Below are 19701 nucleotides of genomic sequence, written 5' to 3' on the forward strand. Positions count from 1 at the left end.
GCCGTGTTAAAAAAACTATGTTCTCAGCGGCCATCATGTCTTACCTTTTAATGGTGACTCTCTTGAGAGAGAAACGGTGTCTGGAAGATCTGAGGCAGGCAAAGAAGATTCTTCAGCTAAGATATCCTCGGGCTTGTCGGCTGATAATATATTATGAGAATCCTCATCATGTAAGTCTTCAGCAGCTGAGGATAAGAATGATTGAGTGACTTTCTCTTCGCTTACGTGTGCGGGCGAAGGGGCCGTAGGGCGCACATCTGTGCCATCTTTCAGGCAAATCTTCCCAATTTCTTCAGCAGACGCATGATCACCAAGTAACAACTGCCTTGCTTCTGGCCTCTGTTCAACTTTCTCAGCAAAGACAGTCGGTGCTTTGTCTGAAGGGGCTTTGTCAGTGAGTTCATTTAGAGAATCAGCTGGTGGTACATCATGTTGCGAAAGTGGGACATGGCTAGCAACCATTTCACTTTGTAGCAAACATTCGTCAATTATTTCTTGTTTGAGAGATTCTAAAAGGAGCTTGTCGTCTTCGTTAGGAGATGCATTTTGTAGGAGAGCAGACTCGGCAAAAACCTCATTAATGTCAGACTCTTTTTCAGGTTTCGGAAGATGTACTTTTAGAACTTCTGATGGTGATCTGAAATCAAAACCAGTGGAAACGCCTTCTTTGGGGACGATTGCGTCTTCCTCGGTTACCTGGTCTTGCAAAGCTTTAGCAAGAGGTATTTCCAGGCTTTGCTTTACATTTAAGTTTTCGTCAGTGGGAAAAGTAGCTTCCATTCCATCGGTGACCTCCCCAGAATCTGCTTCAAAAGCTTTAAGGTCTTCCAGTAGTACGTCATCGTCTATTTGGTGATGCGCTCCCGGAATAAGCTTCTCTAAAACGGTCTGCGGTGCTTCAGAGTGATCGACTGCTTTTACTGTTGATGTATCCAAGGTTGCAGGTATTTCACTTTTTACTAGGGTTGCTAGCGATGCCAAAATTACGTCATGCTCTGCTGCGTGTGGTTCGAGGTCGCTTAAATCAAGCTTGATTTCTTCTTGGGGTTTTTCAACTTCTTTTTTGTCACCAACATGAATTCTTACCCCCATGTCAGGTGATTTTTCGTAAACTGCCGTCTCTTGCTTTTGGACGGGAACGTCCATAGCCTCCTCCTCGACGTCAGTCTTGTGTGATTGATCTAAGCTTTGTGACGTAGGTGCTAAACCAGCTTCCTCTTTTGATGGTTGAATTCGAGTGGAAGACACTGGCTGCTCGGCAATGTCTTCATCTCTTTTTACCAGGCCCGATGTGTCGGGAGCTTCCTCTTTATGATGCTCGTCGATAATGTGCTCACTTGTGGTCTTAAACAGCGTGGTATCTTCATCCTCTCTGGGGAAATCCTCTCGAAGGTTAGTTCCGATAACACCCGAAAGTTTGTCGCGGTGTTGTGGATCTGGTTGCCTTGTAGTTTCACCACTACTTGGTGCTTTAGCTTCGGAGGGCAGATATGGGGGTTCTGTTTCCTTCTCGGATATTAATAAAGATGTGTTTTCAACATCTTCAATATTTTCTTCTTGCTTCTGAGCTCCTCCATCCTCATCTGTAAAGGCTTCGTTCTCTAGTTTGGTCAGAGAAACTTTGTCAGCTGAAGTATGACAGGCGTCCTTAGGCTCTTCGGGTTTGTGATGTTCAGTGTCAATAATATGCGGGCTTCGAACGGATGTTTCGACGCGATCGGAGTCTTTTTGAATGGCAACGCTTGATTCGCGTTTGCTAAGGTACGCATCTTCTAGTAGTTCCTCTTGAGTCCCTGGTTTAGTTTGGTCTTGTTTTTCTGCTTCCCTCGTCGGAAAATCGGGACTGACTCTAACTTCGCTTTGATCCGAGGTAAATGAAACGACGAGTTTCTCGTGGTCTTCAACAGCCTCAGGCTCTACGGGAATGACCGATTCTTCGGTGGTTATTTTCGATTGACGGGTTGGTCCTGTGATATCTTCAAACAACTCCTTAACTGCACCCCTTGACGGTTTACGTTCGTTTAAATCTGTGAAATCTGGCATGTCAGGTGGTTCTTCGCCGATTTTATGTTTTGCTTCCTCAGTTTTTAATTCTAAAGTCGTTTGATCGTAGCCATCCGACATCGAACGTGCTGGGGTTTCTTGTGCATTCTGGTCTCCAAGTAGCTTTTCAACACCGAAGTCTTTTTGAGGCAAGTCGAATTGGTCGATCCGGGATTTGTCTTCACCAGATATATTCTGTGGCACTTTCCCCATGGTTGCTGTCATCTCTTCGGGCGTAGAAGGATGTTGCTTGAGGTGGCGCTGTTGGAGGTGATCCACTTTTTTGGGTTCATCAGTTTCTTTTGAGACGTCATCATCATGAAGTTCTGGATAGTCACGTTTTGTTTGTTCAGCTGGCTCGGACGGCGTTGCTGCTGTATCACCCGGCAGATCCGAAACTGAGTCGTCGGAAATACTTTGCACTTCAATTCTTCTCTGGTGTTGTCCCTCGTGTTGTCCAGGACCAGAAATCTTCTCGGATACTCCGAGCGTTTCGTCGTCTGACCTTGAGTCCTTCCTTGGCTTCTTAGTCGTCTTTAAGTGCACGTCTTCATCTAAAATGTCCCTTACAGCTGATTCTACGGGATGAATATAATGATCTTCATCGTCTGCGAACTCACGTTTTTTTCTCAGCGGGGGAACAGCCTCCTCAGAAGCAGCGATTGTAGGGGTAATAGCTTTAACTCCGGAGAGGTCTTCACTGCTAGGCAGCTTGTCACGAGTAAGCTCGCTTTGAGTTTCGTCTAGATGACTTAAGATTGGGGCCGAAGAGTTTGCTAAATCAGCAGTGGCCTTGAGTGCGTCCTCTACTAAATTTAGGTCTTGTTGAGGAATCTCGCTGTCCTCTTTTTTGATTGCTAAATCCTGAACCAGACGTGGTTCGTCTTTTCTTTCTTCGGAATGAGTGGGAAGTATGACGGGCATTTCATTTAGTTTAGGAGGTTCTGTTTCTCGTGCAAGTACGTCCGGAGCTTCTTTTTCTTTTGTGTGTGGAGTCCGGGCGTCAGGTATGCCATGAAAGTGACTCTCATCAAAAGTCAATTCGTCTTGTCGCTCGTGGTCATCTCTAAGTTTTTCAAGGTCGATTGTTGCTTGTTTTTTAGAAACTCTGTCATCCGCCTCTGACATGGGCTTGCTGTCTCGCTCCCCTGGCGTGTCTATCTCACTTTGCTGAATGACGGCACGTTCTTCAGGCCGCTTTTGTTCTTCAGGCGCAAGTGTATCTACACCAGGAGTTGTTGCTTGCAATTCTAAGCTGTCAGATCCATTAGTTAACGACCGTTCTTCATCGCGTGATATGAGAGGTTTCAAATCAGTTTTTTCCGGTGACTGAATTGTTTGGGCAGTAGTTTGGGAAGAGGTATCCTGGGTTAGTGTACTTGAATCGTCGGGATAACTTCCTAGTGAACTGGTAACTTTTGGAGTAGGTTCTTCCAATTTTCTAGGTTCTTTCTCCTCCTCTTCTTCTTCTTCTTCCCTGAAGCTCTTTTTCGTTTGCGACACGCTTTCGTCTTGCGTATCCATATCCTCCCCGGGCATGGAAAACTTTCCGCCAATGGTGTCTTCTTTAATGTTCTGGTTCGAATCTTCTGAAAATTCAATGGGCTTGTCTTTTCCAGATGGGTCATGCTCCGGTTCTAGTGCTTCACTGCTTTCTTTGTCTTTTTGGAAACTTGGCTTGTCGTCGCTGAACTCATGCGCTTTCTCTTTTTCCATAACGATTTTGGCGTCAGTCGTTTCCGCTGATTCCCTTCTTGCTTCTACAACAGCCCGAGGAACGACACTAGCATCAGGCTCACCATCTCTACCGCCGACTTCATCCTGCAGAACGGGCTCCCTCAAGTGGGTATCGGTTTTCTCGCTCTCCGGTGACATCGGAATATCCGCGGTAGTTTTTTCAGCTTCGGTGGATTGCGGCCTTTCTGATTGGGCATGATCTAACCTTGGTCTTTGAGAATCTTCAGGCTCAACAGCTTTGTCATCGGAGAGTTTGGTGGCGGCGGCTTTGCTTGGTTCTTGTTCCTTATCTTGAGCAATTTTACGTTCTCCAGGAAGAAAAGCTTTGGGTTTTGGTTCAAGATCCTCGAACTTCTCTAAACACGGAGCTTCAGTTTTGGTTCCGATGAGGAATTCTGACTCATCAACGATGTTTTCCGCGGTTCCCACTTTAAAGGGTTCAAGACCTGTGGTTCTCTCAGGCTTCAATGTTATAGGCGTTGTCGACGTATCACCATCCTCCGAGGCAGTTTCATGTGGTTGCATTTCTGACTGCTCTCTAGGAAACTCCGTGGTCTCTTCATAAATGCCACTGTCGGGAGCAGTTGGAGACGAACTTTCTTTTGCGATTGATGGAGCTTCAAAGTCTTCTGCTTTATAGTCAGGCTCTGGATAGGAAGCCTGTTCAACACCCAGGTCCTGGGTTGCTAAAGCAGTAAAACTAATATCAGACTTTATTTCATGATCGGTCTTCTCGGTGTGCACAGGTTCTGCCGATAATGCAGGCTTCTCTTCTTTTTGCTCGGTCTGACTTGCATCTCGTTTTTCAGGGGGCGCTGCAGTTTGCTCTTGGTAAAGTTCTAGTTCATTTGTTTTACTCATATCTTCTTTTGGGGAATGCTGCTTCGCTGAATCCGAGATAATTTCTTCTGTAAAAGCAGTTATTACTTCAGCGGATTGTTTCGTCTCCGATTTCATTGGTTTGATTTCCTGTTCCTTGGGCTCGTCATCTTCGAATTTGCTGGTTTCTGTCTGATCACTTTTTAAATACTTCAACGTTTCTTGGGGATGTTTGTCCATGATGGAAGGTGGTTCTCTGGCGTGTAGCTGAATATCTTCGTCTGTAGGCAAATGTTCCACTGGTCTGGAAGCGGCATCGCTGGGTTTTATTTCAGCTTCCTCAAGCCCCTCAGAACCTACTGGAATGTCACAAACGTCGCCGAGACTTTCATCAGCCTTTTGTTCTTCTTCATCTTTCCTTTTAGCGTGTTCCAGAAAATCTTTTTCCACTAGTGATTCCGAAGAGAAGCTCCCATCGTCAGGTTGCGCAGCTTGAAATATTTTTCCTTTAATCTCTTCAGGCTCAACAAACTGTTGTGTTGGTTTCGCTTCTCCAGGGATATCAGGCATTTCTTTTTCTGTAACTTGTTCTGGCTTTGATTTAGGGAGAGAAGGGTGCTTCTTTTTAGCATCTTCATTTTCAGCAGTAGTCAAGAACGCTTCGTGATCACCGTGTGAATCTCCGGCTGAAATATCTTCGGCCGTCAGGGGCTCAGCGCCAGGAGTCATCTCAGCAGAGGGAAGCAATTGGGAGCTTTTTCTACTGATATCTTCGAGGGGTACCATTTCTGTGTCTGAGACGACAGAAGCCTGCTGAACATCTGAGGTTTCTTTTTGATCTTTCAGTTCACGAATGTCCTCCTTATCTGACTCTTTTTTGTCTAATGCGTCTTCTGCTTTTTTCACAAAGCCGTACTCCTGCATCTCATTGTCGTCGCTTAACAGAGAATCTCTTTTACTATGGGGTACTTGGGAGTTTTCTGTAAGAAGAGGAGACCTGGCTGTTGCCTTTTTGTTGCCTTCATCTTCCCGTAAATTATAATCCGTCGAAGGCGATCGTTCATCGCGCCTTGCAACATCTTGTTCTTTTTCGTCTTTGTGACTGACTTGAGAGGTGGCTAGTAATTTCTCTTGACTTTCGTGTGCTACTTCATCGCCATCGATATTGTTGTCAGGGGTAAATGGAGGAGTAATAGGCCCCGGTTGCTGTTGAATATCAGCGACTTGGGGCGTTGCACCTGTCTCCTCTTTGTGGATCTCAGTGGAGTGAATGGTGTCAACGGTGATTCCAAAAGGGGCTTTAAGTTCAGGAGAAAGCCCCACTTCTTTTACCTGGTGAATATTTGACTCTGCCTCCCACGGTTTCGCTTGCTCGGAACAAACTGGTGCCATCTTTTCAGCATCTAGATGCAACGGGACGGCTTCCTCTTCTTCGATTGGAACTTCTCCTTCAATGGAGTCCAAAGAGTCTCGCCTTTTCATTTCCGCGACTTGTTCTCTGGAAACAAGCTTGTGTTTTTCCATAGCAGCCAAAATATCTTGCTCTGTGGATGGAGCAGTGCCATCTCCGACTTCGCGTGGTGTATCCAGGGAATCTGGAGTTCGCTGTCCGCTGGAGAGGGCACGAACTCGGCTCAGGTCCGCTTCAAGAGCGCAGGGAGGAACAGATGCGTTGTCTCTTGGCGAAATCTCTAGAATTTCATCCTCAAGAGAAGGAACGCCTTCAGACGATGCTGATACTGTCGGCTCCGGTGATGGTACATGGTCTAACTCGTCGAGCTCACCTTTTTCATCACTCGGTTTCTGCTCTGACGGCTTTTCTTCCCTACCAGTTTCCTGTAAACCTGCCACAGCTTCATGTAAAATTATTTCTTCTGGAGGTCTGATTTCACCTTGTACGTGAAGCTTATCGAGAGCTTCTGGTAGAGGTTCTTCTAGTTGATCTGCTTCGATTGTCTCCTTGTGGCTTTCACTGCTTCCCACTCCTTCAAAGCTTGGCTTTTCTTCCTTGGTCGCTTCCGTCGCTTCCTTTTCTTCGATTGCCTCTCTTGAAGTTGAACTTTCATCCGCAGACTGACTCACAAGTTCAATTCTTTTGTCGGGCTTCACTTGGGCGGTTGGTTTTTCGCCAGCCTTCGAAAGAGCAACATCAGCGGCTCCTTCCAGCGCTGCCAAAGCCTGTTTTGCAGTCCGTGCTCCTCCCCTTACCGACCTCACTGGTCGTTCATGCGTCGGCTTGGAAGGGGCGTGCTTGGGGGAACTGGAGGCTGAACTAGCTGGTGATTTCGACCTTGAGTCCCGGACCAGAGGTTTTGTAGGAGGAGTAACCGCCGGACGCGGCTTCGCTTTCGTAGGTTCGATTGCTTTGCGAGCAACAGCTTTAGCCTCCACGGTTTTTTTGTTTGTCACATCCTTGGCTCCTTTGGACTTTGCTGTTGGTTTCGGCTGGGTCACTTTTTTTACTTCACGTTTAGCGGAAGCTTTCTCCGTGGGCTTGTGCCTGTCACTGGGTTCTGTTGTATCCACTTTTTTTGCGTCGCCTTTTGTTTTCTCCAAAGTTCTGTCGGTTATGAGGTTGGTCAGTTCTTTGTCCACAATGTCATCCTGATCTTTCTTAGATAGTGCTTCGACGATATTGTTCTTCTCTATGATATTTTCAATGGCTGTCGTTTCATCTTTCACGGAGAGCTTGTCTTCTTTCTTTTCGTCTACTTGTTCCGCTATCTTGTCGATAACAGTTTTCTTTGGTTCTTTTTTGGCTGCCTTGTGAGCAGCTTTTTTCTGCTCTTCTGCTTGTCTTTTGGCAATGTGCTCGACGGGCTTGTTGGCCTTTACTTTGGAAGTTGCTTTTGGTTTTTCCGGGGGCGTCGGGGACGGTGACGGTGATTCCACTTTTCCGGTTGCCCTCCTAGCCACGCCAGACCTGGGCGGAACGGACGCCGCCCGCACCGGCTTTTCCTGGACCTTGGGCTTCTTGAGTCCGATCCGCGTCTCAGCCGTCACCGCACGACTTTTTAACACAGAAAGGTGGCTCAGTTTCTTCAAACCTTCAAATATGACGCTCTGTGTTGCGCTGCCAGGCAGCAGGATGCGGGTTACAGGCTCGGACACTTTGGCAGGTCGCCACACCAGAAGCACACACACAGAGCTGTCCTCGTCGTTCGCACGTCCTGGGCTCAAGACGTACATCTCGAGCGTCCCGTGTCCGACCTTGTGGTACAAGGTCAATGGATGCTGGTCTTGGCGACAGGCTTGAGGAGCAAGACCCATTTCCCGGACTCCTTGTAAAAATTCCAGTCCTTGCGCAACTACGCTGACAAGAAGCTGGTCCCGGTCTTTCTGCAGCTCCTCATCGGACGGAGACTTGACCGCATTACAGAAGACGTGTCCCACCTGCGGGTAGACTCTCTCGAGCGCTTTCCTCTGCGCAAGAGCAGTGAGGCCGCACGAGTTGAACTGGTTGAATCTGGTGACGAGGACCGAGTCCAGGCGGTCCAGGTGTCGTACAAACTCCCAGAAGCAAGGCTTCCTCGCGAACCCGCCGTCCACAAGCAGCGTGAAGCCGGTGACACCGAACAGGGCGCAGTCGCCCTGGCCGCCCGGAAACACGTACATGGTGGGCCTCCTGAAGCGGATGTTGCCCACCACGCTGGACGATGGCAGGAGGCTCGTCAGGGGCGGACTAGTCAGCACCGTGTCCAGGCAGGAGAGCAGGTGGTTGGATCCCGCCAGTTGGTCCACGATGTCCGGAGGGTTGAGGCTCACCCCGACCGGAGGCTGGCGCCAGGAGCCCTCGGGGGAGCAGTGGACATGGAGGGTGTGAAACCTCTGCTTTCGCAGGGCCTGTTCGACCTCTGGATCATGGAGGGCCGACTCCAGGTCGTGGCAGCTGAAGACGCCGTCCCGGAGGATCCAGTCCCCCGACCCCCCGAAGGCGTAGCCGGCGTGAATGACGTGTTTGTGTGTGGTGCCGGAGAGCATCATGTTCTGGAAACATTGCCGGAACGTGGACACCTCTGGGTTGAGGAGCACCTCCAGGGCGAGGCTCTCGGTCGAGTGCTGGATCAGGAGCTCTGTTCCAAATAGAGGAAACGGGATACATAAGTTCAATTCACCGTGTTTTTCTTTTTCTTTTGTTAAGGTAAGTGTTTAGTAACAGGAAGGCGTCAAAAGTCACGGTGTTTAGTCAGTGCCAGCTTAAGAAACGCAGAAAGTGACAATTCCGAGCATCCTGTTATCACTCCACAACCAATGAGAGTGTGGCATTAGCGGATAAGATCGCCGAAGAACGAATTACGAAGCAAGAAGCGTGAACATATGAACATATCATTAAATCAAGCCCTGCAGTTCTTATAATGCCTGGCCCTATAGTAGAAATTGCTCTGCAAAAGGTCAAAATAGGACTGGTCAGAAAAACTTTGCCGGTGGGCTAATCAAGATTTGAACAAAGTTGTATCACGCGTTTGCGTTTAAAATAAATGCGCAAACATGTTTGAAGTATCTTATCTTATATGACGCCGATAACGAGACGCAATCAATAGTCATAAAACGCAGTGTTAAGATTCCGGTATACCACGGCGGTTTTCGTAAATACATGGATTTTATATATAAAACATCGAACTATGATGTTGTACTTCCGACTGCATCTCTGGAACTAATTTTTTTACTTTCGCAGGCACGTCGTAAATAATCGTAATATTGAAGGTGATATAATTTGGAGATGAAATTAATAGATGTGACAATTATATTTTGTAGCAGCTTTTTTTATGCCATTCGCGAGGCACGCAATCACAATCTCTTCAATCTCAATCTAAAGAAATGACAATCTCAAAAGGTTGCCCAGCTTAATTTCCCAAACGTTAAAACTTACTTCGGAGATTTCTATACCTCATGTCAGCCCAAGTCTGGACGTATCTGACGATACGTACCTATGGTAGGGTGCCTTCATGTCCCGAACATGAAGGCACTTTAACCTATGGGACCAATCAAACCGCGTCGAAAGAGCAACGTCATTGTGTTTTCCACGTCTTTGTACGCATTCGATCAGAGCTAAGCCAATCATGTACAGGGAAGGCTCAGCGACTTGACCATAGGTTTGTTCGTGATTCTGTATATGTGTTAGTGCCTTCGACTGCGCTCACACTTAGGGTGACAGAGAGTATAGTGCTGCGGGCATTTCCCCAAGAGGCACGAGGGAACAAATTAAGCAACTGACTCCGGTGGAGATTTAAGCGTTAGGGAACATGGACTGCTCCTCTGTTCATCGAGCCTGCCCGACTTCAAGAGGGTTCTGACTTCAAAAGTGTGTACGAACGCGACAGTCGCCTGCGGTGACTAGGAGAGCGAAAACACTGCGAGGTTAATTTTGAAAACGGGAAAGCGTACCGTTGTGAGGGCCAGCGCTGACCTTGACCGACAAGCATGTCTTTTCGGCTGAGGAAAGGTCCGTGCCCGTTGCCTTCACGTCCCATGATAACAGTCCTGGAGAGAAAAATAGTAACAATTATAGACAACCCCACACTCCGTTCACATCAACGGTAAACAACTGATAATTAACGTGGCGGTGACAGTGCTCAGGCTGGAGTAAGTGCATAGTACACGTACTAAATATGATTCTGGGAAATCGGTTGGCAGCAGTGCAGAGTATCGCTGGGATCAAGACATAACTTATGAAGGGTTATACAAACTTCGACTTCCCCTAAAAGTTACATCAGTTTACGTGTTTTGCAGAGTATTTTATATTTGACGCGATTACTGGAGCATCGCGAATGGATATACGTGAAAGAGGATCATCGTATAGATACATAGTATAGCTCACATTAACCTACCGCGCGATCACAATCAAGGGCCGTTTGTTTTATGCACAGTCTCCCGCAATATGAAAGCCCCATTCGCTGAGGCAGTTCATGCGGCGGTATACTGAGCACATTTTGGCTACATTTATTTTTTTAGAAATAAAATGTAATTTACTCGACCCCAGAAATGTGGGCCTGACCACAAAGAGTCTAGCACAGCTGCCTAAAACATGAAAAAAGAGTCAAAGTGCAGGCTAGCTGGTGGAAGTCAACCATTTCGTCGTTTACCATGAGACTGGGTTTCTTTTAGAAGAGCTGTCTGTTTTTTCTGTTACTTCTGCTCTTCTAAAAAAAACCCAGTCTCAGGGTAAACGACGAAATGGTTGCCTAAAACATGTTTCGACGAATGGGTCTTTTTGTATTGTTGCACATCGTACTTAGGAATAAACATAGCGCGTAAGGAAATATCGACAAAAAACACGTTCGTGCATACCTAGAAAGAAAAAAAAAAGCTAACGATTGGTTCTGAAATTAAGATTAAAGATCAGTGCAAAACATATAAGGGTGGTACGTGAGTGCTTCACCGGAAAACTATACGTCCGCTTTGTTTATTTTTCTGGTTACGCATGGGTGTGGTACTGTACATACGTGGCAATGATTACATTTTCCACATATGTCGTTGTGCGTAAACGTTCTGGGCTTGTAATCTAAAAAACAAAAACTAATAAAAAAAGCGGTGGACGGTTCAAGTGCTTTGTTTGTTTTTACTGGACTTACTGACCGCAGCAGTATGATTTCAGCGCTGCTACTTCTGGTGTTTGTGCATGCCTTTGTAATGTAATAACGTTTAAACAAATCAGCCACAATAGTCACCGACAAGTTAAGAAACGCGGGGCGTAGTTTATCATGTTAACACTTCTCGGGTCGTGATTGCTTCCTCGGCGTTTTGATCGGCCAACGCCGCCATGTGATTGGCTACGGAGGGATAATGAGATGGAGGGGAACACGCCACGCCCTTCCTTCCTTGAGTTGTCGGTAGAGTGGTATTTCAGTATTTGGAGTCACCCGGCGCATTGAACGTCGCGATCCGTGATCAGTGATGTAATGTATATTACGCGTTATTTCGGGTAAATGCAGACGGCTATCCCCAAGCGTAATGTCTTCTCTTCTTCAATAAAAAAAAAAAATCTAAAAAAGTTCTTAAAAAATGAGTTGGAGGTGAATTTGAGAGTAATTTTTATCCAGTGAATCTGAATACCGCATTGACCTTTTTTTTTTTTTTCTTTTTTAAATAGCGCGAGTGTGCGTGCGTAGCTCTGATGGGCGCTGAAGATGCGCGAGAGATTCCAAGAACTGGATATGACGTCACTCTCCGGGAAGGAGGGGCTTCGGCAGTACGTAAAAAAATTAATTTCTGCAACCTCCGTGCTCCAAATTAAAAAAAACAAACAAACAAAAAAACTAGATATTTGTGATTTTGGATGCCAAATAAAGACGATTTACAGGTTTTTCCTCAAATACAGAACCTCTTCAGTTTCCCTTTAAGGGTATTCTATGCTTCGTTTCGCCTTCCGTACGCAGGCGACGCTACGTGCTGATGGCACTAATCAGACTACGTCAAAAACGCACCATCAGAATGTTTGTCATCTTTCCGTACGTGTTCTATCATCACTGAACCAATCAAAAACAACAAAAGACACAGTGACTTGCGCTTTTGACGCTGTTTATTGGCCCCATTAGCTTGTAGCGTCGGCTGCGTCGAGACTGAAGCTGAAGCGAAGTATAGCGAAGCGAAGCGAAAAAACTACAATTCCTGAATAGTCGTCTTCGTCATGACGGTGCGATCGAAATTTCGGGGGCGCAAGGCAGTCCTAGATCACAATGCGGTAGATCCCCCCTCCTCTTTCGCCCACGGTGCTTTCCGGGCGGCAAACTAATTCTGCAGCAGTGATTTTATTTAAATCATCAGTACCATCCAGGGCTTCAATATTGTATGTAATGTTGTTTTTTTCTCACTTTTTCGTGAATGGCGCGTCATGTGCCCCAACAAAATGTGTTTTGAAATTTGCCTTAACTCTTCCGCCTCTTCAAACATTTTCAAAATTCAGCAGCGGCTTAAATCCCTGAAATGGTGCGATGAAATTTTTTTTTTAATTAGGGTTAAATGAATTATCCTATAAACTCTTTACGGGATAAAACGCGGGTGCTTTAACGTTCCATCCAAATCATTATATACTATTAGAACCTCACCCGTACCTTATTTACTCGTTAAAAAAAAGCTTTGAGTGTATAAAATCAATTTGTAAAGCGCCAAGGAACGAGTGATGCAACAACCAAACTCAAACTACACAAGCGAAAAAACAAAAAAGGAAAATATGAATTTTTTATTGGCAAACGTTCTTACGCGGGTATGGTCCACGAGACTGATTAGAAAGTTCCTGGAAAGTTTTCCTAACGCCCCATTGGATGCCGCCCTTTCACGCCGGGAGTTTCTTGCCGCAATTTCGGGGCTGCGGACGGGCTGTCAGTCGGCAAAATAAAAACATCGGTATTGCTCCTGGATCCTATCTAAAGAAGAGATTGCCGCAACGTGGTCGTGATATGGACGGCCACGCGCGGGAATTTTCTTCTACAAATAAAGCAATCCTGGACCAAGTAATAAATGTCTATAGTGGCAATTGGAAAAAAAAATATTATCCCAGGTACGCACGTGTGCAAGCTGCCACGGGGATGAATAAAAACTGTAGGTAGCGCTCAGTTTTCCGTAATTACCTTTTACCCTAGAATGTAGGCCGAAAATGAGACACATTTGCCAAGAGACCCAGTGCGAGCGGGTTGGCGAGATACGTTCACTGATCGACGAAGGACCTTTCCGAAATATTCGCGACTCTTTGTAATAAGCAAAAGTAAAAAGTATAGGCAATATATTTGCATTAAAATCTGCACCAGCAAAAAGTATTGACTTGGAGGTAATTGAATCCGAATTTAGCAAGGACACGCACACACACACACTCACACACACATGCACACACACACAAAAAAAAAGGAAGTTATGTCGACCTTTGGAGTATTATTGATTGCGACAGAGCAACCAAGAGTTGAACATTTGTCTGAAACGGGAAGCCGGAGCTCGTCGGACATGCTAAATACTTAATCAATCTCCTTCTCAGTGCCGAAGGCTCGTCACTGTTTAGTCCGCAACGAGTCTAGGCATGTTCCCGAGCGTAATCATCGTTATCTGTCTGACATGAAAATAGTTTAGGTTTCTCGTACTGATTTAGTATTCAAAGACGAGCCCCAAACTAGGTTGTGGCTACGGGTTGTGAGTTATGGCGGACTTGCACTCTACATGTCTGGGTCATCTGTGCACCTCGGGACGAGCGTGCATGCGGAGCTAACGGATGACGCAAGTGATTTTCAAGGTTTCGAGAAACGTGCTTAGGATATATGGCACGGTACCGGCGTCCCATAACTCGCGTGGTGCTGTTCAGGGTGATTAGACGAAACTGCGTAGGCATAACTTATGTTCCTTGGACCAATTTGAGATTACATATGCACAGCTAGATGAGTATATTACGTGGGTTATCAAACGAGCCGCCGGTGTTTGAGTAATAAGAGGTTGTATGAGGCGTTTTTCTCGTTAAAACGTTCGCTCACTAAAAAATGTCGAAATGAGGTTAGCAGTTATAGTAAGTGAATATAATAAAGTCAACGAAAATGCTTGTTATTAAGAAGTCATTGTAAGTGAATTTATAAAGCCAACGAGAATGTTAGACATTTTAGTGAAAAACCCGAGACTGAGGTAATGACAGACGACGACAAGGAAGAGAAGGAGAACGTCTAAAAAAAATTTCACTAAAATGTTTAATATACACCAGCTCACTTGCGCCCAATTACGTTCTGCTCAGAATGTTAGCTAGTAATAAGTAATTGTAAGTGAATATCATAAATCCAACGAAAATGCCAGCTAGTAAGAAGCCATAGTAAGTGAATATCATGATGTCATCGAAAGTACTATAGTAGCTAGAAAGAAGTTGTAATAAGTGAATACAATACAGTAATCGAAGATGCTAGTTAGTAAGAAATTATTGCAAGGGAATATCCTAAAGGCAACGGAAATTCTAGCTAGTAAGAAGTCATAGCAAGTGAATATTGTAATGTCAGGGAAACTGCTGGGCTAGTAAGAATTCATAGTAAGTTAATATCATGAAGTCCCACTAAGTGAATATTATAAAATAATCGAACACGCTAGCTAATTTAAGTAACGTGGAGATAATCCTGGGCACTCGCTATAGAGAGTCGATGTCTCTTGGACTGAATTGCCGAAAACATACTATTATCTGAGCTCAGTGGTGGCATGTTACTTATGTGGCGCCGTTTATTTTATTTATACTCAATACGCTGTTTTTTTAGTTACACCTGTTAGTATTGGGACGCTAGAAAGGCTCTGAAGTGGATCCCGCCTGTCGCGAAAAACAACCTACATCAACGCACAACAACATGCTGCTATAATTTTAAATAAGTTATTAAATACCTTTGACGTAAAGTTAAAGCACCGCACACGGAGCTGCGTTTTCAATGTTTATTTTAGTTTCGTTTCAGAAATAAAGCACATTATACAAATGTTTTATTGTCACTGTTTTAACTGTGCACATGAAATAGTTTCTTCAATCAAGAAGAAGCAAAGCTGCACAGAATGCCGCAATATACACAAGTCTTCCAACTATAAAGAGCATTAAACGAAACGTCATTACGTGCCACTTCCTAACGTTTTTTTTTTAATTATTATTTTTTTTGTATATTAAGTTTGTCGATCGGTGCATTAGTACGATGAAACGAATGTGTCGTTGTAGCCAGGCCCCGGTTGGAGATTGTTCTCTGGGTACGTGTTCTAAGCTAGTAACGATAAGAGCAGTCACTCCGTGGCGAAATGAATCAGTTCCGTGTTTTATTGCCCTTAGCTTACAGAACACGTACCCACAAATGGGTGACCCGGTTCCTATACTCACCCGTCGAGAGTCGGATCACATGCTCCAACTGGACGTCATCCGCCCTTCAGCGATCGACTGGTCATCTCCGCATTCCCTAAGGTTCTTTCCCCATCACCACTAAAACCAGTGCTTGTTCTAAGATGTCTACACTCTAAGAAATGCCCACTCGTGTACTTACCCGCAAAAATCGTCATTCCTGTCTGTAGTGTTCAGAACAGTCAAACTTTGTGTGTGTGTGTGTGTGTGTGCGTGCGTGCGTGCGTCCCGCCTCATCATTCGCTGAGCTGATTTCGTAGATCACAGAGATTGGCTCTTCGAGTGTTCTGAGGGTAAATAGACGCGCAAGCATTTTTTAGAGTGCACGAACGTTAGTCGCGGGCGCTGAAGAGGGCACACCACCGGAACGTGAAAGCCATCCAATATAGCTGTTAACACAGTCACACAATCTTTACAATATGGATACTCACTTTACTTCCCATTGTGAAAAGGTACGCACACACACACACACACACACACGCACGCACACGAACAGGCACACACACACAAACACACAAAGTTTGACCTGTGACTGTTCTGAACACTACAGACAGGTAAATGACGATTTTTGTACTACTGTAGCCTCCGTTGGCTTAATAAAGGCAGGACGGGGCGTCTCCCGTCCCGAGCATGTTATTATAATGCCACAGGCAAAAGGAACAGCAGCATACTAGCCGATGAGAACGCAGAAGCACAAATCAGGAAGCTTGAAGTGTCAACGTAATATACCCGATGTTAGTGACTTTATAAAGATCCGAATTCATGCGGAGTGATGACTATATATAGACCCTCTTTGTGCACACCGGTTTATCCTGATCTTGACTCGTTCTAAAACACGTTCCATGGAACTTCCCCCTCCATGTTTATTACACTGTCAGATGCCGTATACGTTGTTTCGCGAGAAGTATAGGAGCGCTGTAGTCAAAGAAGACATACAGGGCGGATATAGAGGGGGGTTCCGGATATCCTGACCCGGGCCCCCTCTTGATTTCTGCATGTGTAAAATTTAGGGCGTAAAACGAGGGAGAGGGGGAGGGGGTTCCTAAACGGATGGTACGCTGACCAACCCCTGCCCGCCCCCCCCCCCCCCCCCCACCCCCCCACCCCCCCCGCTCAGGAAATTCCTGCATCCGCCCCTGAAAACATACACACCCTCGGAGACAAGTACAGTAAAAACGCAAGGTGATTCACATCTGAATTTATTCGCTCGATCGGCCCCATCATGTCCGTAGCGTTGGCTGCTGCGCTTTGACGTTAGGTGGAACAAAGTATAGAAAGCCGTCGGGCCAAGACATGCTGGGCGTGCTCCGTAGTTAGGCTTAACCGGAGGACGGGGAAGCGAATGCGGCCCCGCCGGCCGCGAATCGATCGAGGTGTCTGCTGTCGAGACGGGCAGACAGGCGACAGCGTGGTCACGTGGGGCGGCCGCTCGCCCGCCAGACGCGAAGCCGCCGCCGCCCGCCCGCCCGCCCACGCCCTGCAGCTGCAAAGATTCATTGACTCGAGAAGCAGTTATTGCGTTTGTCCGGCCCCTGATTCGATTTAAGGTCCGCGCGGGATGTCCGGTCCGTGAGGTGTTGCGCACCCTGCCGCATACCTTTATATATACTATACACGTCCGATCGTTTTAGTTTTGCCATGCTTTTTATTCGGCGCGGACGTCGGGTAGTTCATATTCTGGGTGTTTTTTTACGGATTTGTTTAAAGAAAAGGTTTAAGAGATACACCAACGTTGTCTGTGCATGTGAGTTGTTCGATCAGTCGATCAATCAACTAAGACCCGTTGATTCACTTTTTAGATAGTGAAAATAAGCGTAAACTTGCTGAGCATCATCAAAAATCACTAAATCGGTGAATTTGAGAAATATTTGAGGCGCGCGAGAAGCGCGGTGTTGCGCTAAACGTCACTACTCGTGCAACAGGCGCAAGGCTGTCGGTGCGAGAGCGCAGATGACAATATTATCATCCGCGTTTTCGTACAGCCAGCCTCGGGTTCAAACCCCGACGCCCAGTACTCGGTATCTTTCTTCTTGTACTTTCAGTCACAAGTTTGCCTTATTAAACAATTTTATTATATTCCTTATTCGACTACCCTTTCCATTCGTAACAATATACTGTGTCTCTAGCTTTACAGCAGGATATCTCAAATACATATCTGTCTCTCTCTCTCTCTCTCTCTCTATATATATATATATATATATATATAGATATATATGTATATATATAAAAGCAGAAGCCACCGAGGGTCAAACAAACTTGGAAGGTTTAATTAAACATGTATAAGTCATACAAAAACCGCGACGTTTCGAAGGGGGACCCTTCTTCCTCAAGCGGGATATATATATATATATAAATACATTTTTTTTTTTAACGTGTGGTTATTAGACGCTGTTCTTCTGGAGCTTCGAAGCCGTGTCCGCTGGTTTTTTGAAGTTGATGTCGTTATTGATTGCTACGAGTTTCATGGTTACGGATCGAAGTTGGCGCTTTGTTTTTGAGCGCCGCCGTCTGCTCTGCGCGAGAATGAAAGAGACGGGAAGTGTGGCACGCAGTTGGATCGATAAATGTGCGGCTGTTCTCTAGTGTCTCGTCGACAGCCCTTCGGGGTGATCGCTAGGCCCGAAGCTTCCTTTTCACCAGAATCCTAAAGGTGCTTCAAATGACGCACTAAATTTTCCGTAAAGAGGAATCAGGGGTGCGCCATACGTATTTACCGGTTCATTTTCCTGTTGAAGTATAAATATACGCTCGGCTTATTCACTTGTACACCCCTGTCAATGTTTATTAAAAAAAAAGAATATTATCATCATTATCACCGTAATTAGCATTATCAACATAATTATCATCACCATCATTATCATTTATTTTGTTTACGCTCAATAGGCCCTTCTATAGTATACCTGGTGATAGGGCGTTACCGGGCAGCATCGGCAGAGAATATTGCGAGGCCAGACTCGGTCATGTAACCTTTCCACTTACCTCGCATGCTTCCACGCTGACCAATAGGGACTAATGTTACGTAGCAGGTAATAAACCGGCTAGATATACGTATATGCTGGCATTTACTCATAAAGACTGTGTCCTCGTAGCTTCAAACCTGCATATACAATTCCCGCTTCTTTATCTTTACACGAAGCACGCTAAGCTTCCGTAATGACCTTTTCCAGGCTATCCTGGGGTTCCGGGTCCAATCCCATCTTATACAGTCAGTGTTACATCATAGACTTTGTCGAAACATTAGAATTCCGCCTTATTTGATCATGGTTCTTGACCGTGCTTGTTGATAAGATATATTAATAAAAAAAATGAAGTTGGTGGCGTCATTTGAGCAATTCTTGTGTTCGTCTGATGCGATCAATGACTCTGTGGTTCGTCCTTTTGTTCTCGTATCGTCTTCTGCGTCTTGATTACTTATTGACGTAGTACGTCTACCCGGAGAAATGCGTGTCCAGAGGATTCTCCGAGGACATGGTTAAAACGCCGAATACAACAAATAAAATGGCAGAGCATCCTTGTCTCAGAAACAAAGTTAAAGAAAAAAAGAGCACGAAGAGATATCGTTTATTCAGCTTTGAATGTTTAAGGGTACTTGACTGGACACACGGAATGTTTATGGAACGGTCTGAAGGGGTGGGGTTCGTTGCCCCAGGAACGAAAACGCGCTTCGGAAAAGGGCGTCGGCAGACAAACATGGAAGCCTTAACTTGACCATAAACAAAGGTGGTTCAATTATGTCCTCCATATCCACGGGGAAGCACCAGCTTCTGATGGTTTTAAAATTTATCCTGTTGTGTATTTCTTACAAGACAGATAAAGAAAGCCCTCTAGTCTATAGCAGTATCTTCGTAGATAACGTAGGAAGCCAAGCTTGATAGTGCAATTATTACGAAACCCACTAAATAATTTGTTCCCCACTGCGCCGTAGCCGCACCGTTTTGGACTATACCAGTGTCCCGGCGTATACGATAAGCTGAGTGCAAGATCGTCCACTTCTTGCGCAAGGGTTTCAGTGACGTCAAAACGCTTCGAGCTTTGATTGGTTCTGATGGGAAAGATAGTGGGTAGACTCTACCCACAATCCTTCCAATCGGAGCCAATCGGAGCTCGGCGTTTTGACGTCATGCAACCCCTGTGCACGAAGCAGGTGACTCCGCGACCTCAACCCATGACGGTGTGCGCGCTTGGCTGTCATCGTCATCACGCGTTCCCTGCGCCTTCTCTACGTTGCCCTTCGATCGGTGTGCTCCTTCTTTGCATGCCGACGCACAAGAGACGCGTTT

The 19701-nt window shown here is 45.7% G+C and overlaps 1 protein-coding gene across 1 annotated transcript in view; it reads right to left on the reverse strand.

Annotated features, from left to right (window-relative positions):
* The window catches only part of LOC8033651 (microtubule-associated protein futsch), a 102491-nt gene that overhangs the window by 11736 nt on the left and 71054 nt on the right, over positions 1-19701 (reverse strand). Inside the window, exons 2-3 of the mRNA XM_040222569.3 lie at positions 9985-10080; positions 45-8672 (exon numbers count right to left, since the gene is read on the reverse strand). Of these exons, the coding sequence (XP_040078503.1) occupies positions 45-8672; positions 9985-10080 (8724 nt within the window). The remainder of the gene's footprint in view (positions 1-44; positions 8673-9984; positions 10081-19701) is intronic.

Source organism: Ixodes scapularis, unplaced genomic scaffold, assembly GCF_016920785.2.
Source record: "Ixodes scapularis isolate PalLabHiFi unplaced genomic scaffold, ASM1692078v2 PGA_scaffold1__304_contigs__length_218370807, whole genome shotgun sequence".
Classification (NCBI taxonomy): Eukaryota; Metazoa; Arthropoda; class Arachnida; order Ixodida; family Ixodidae; genus Ixodes; species Ixodes scapularis.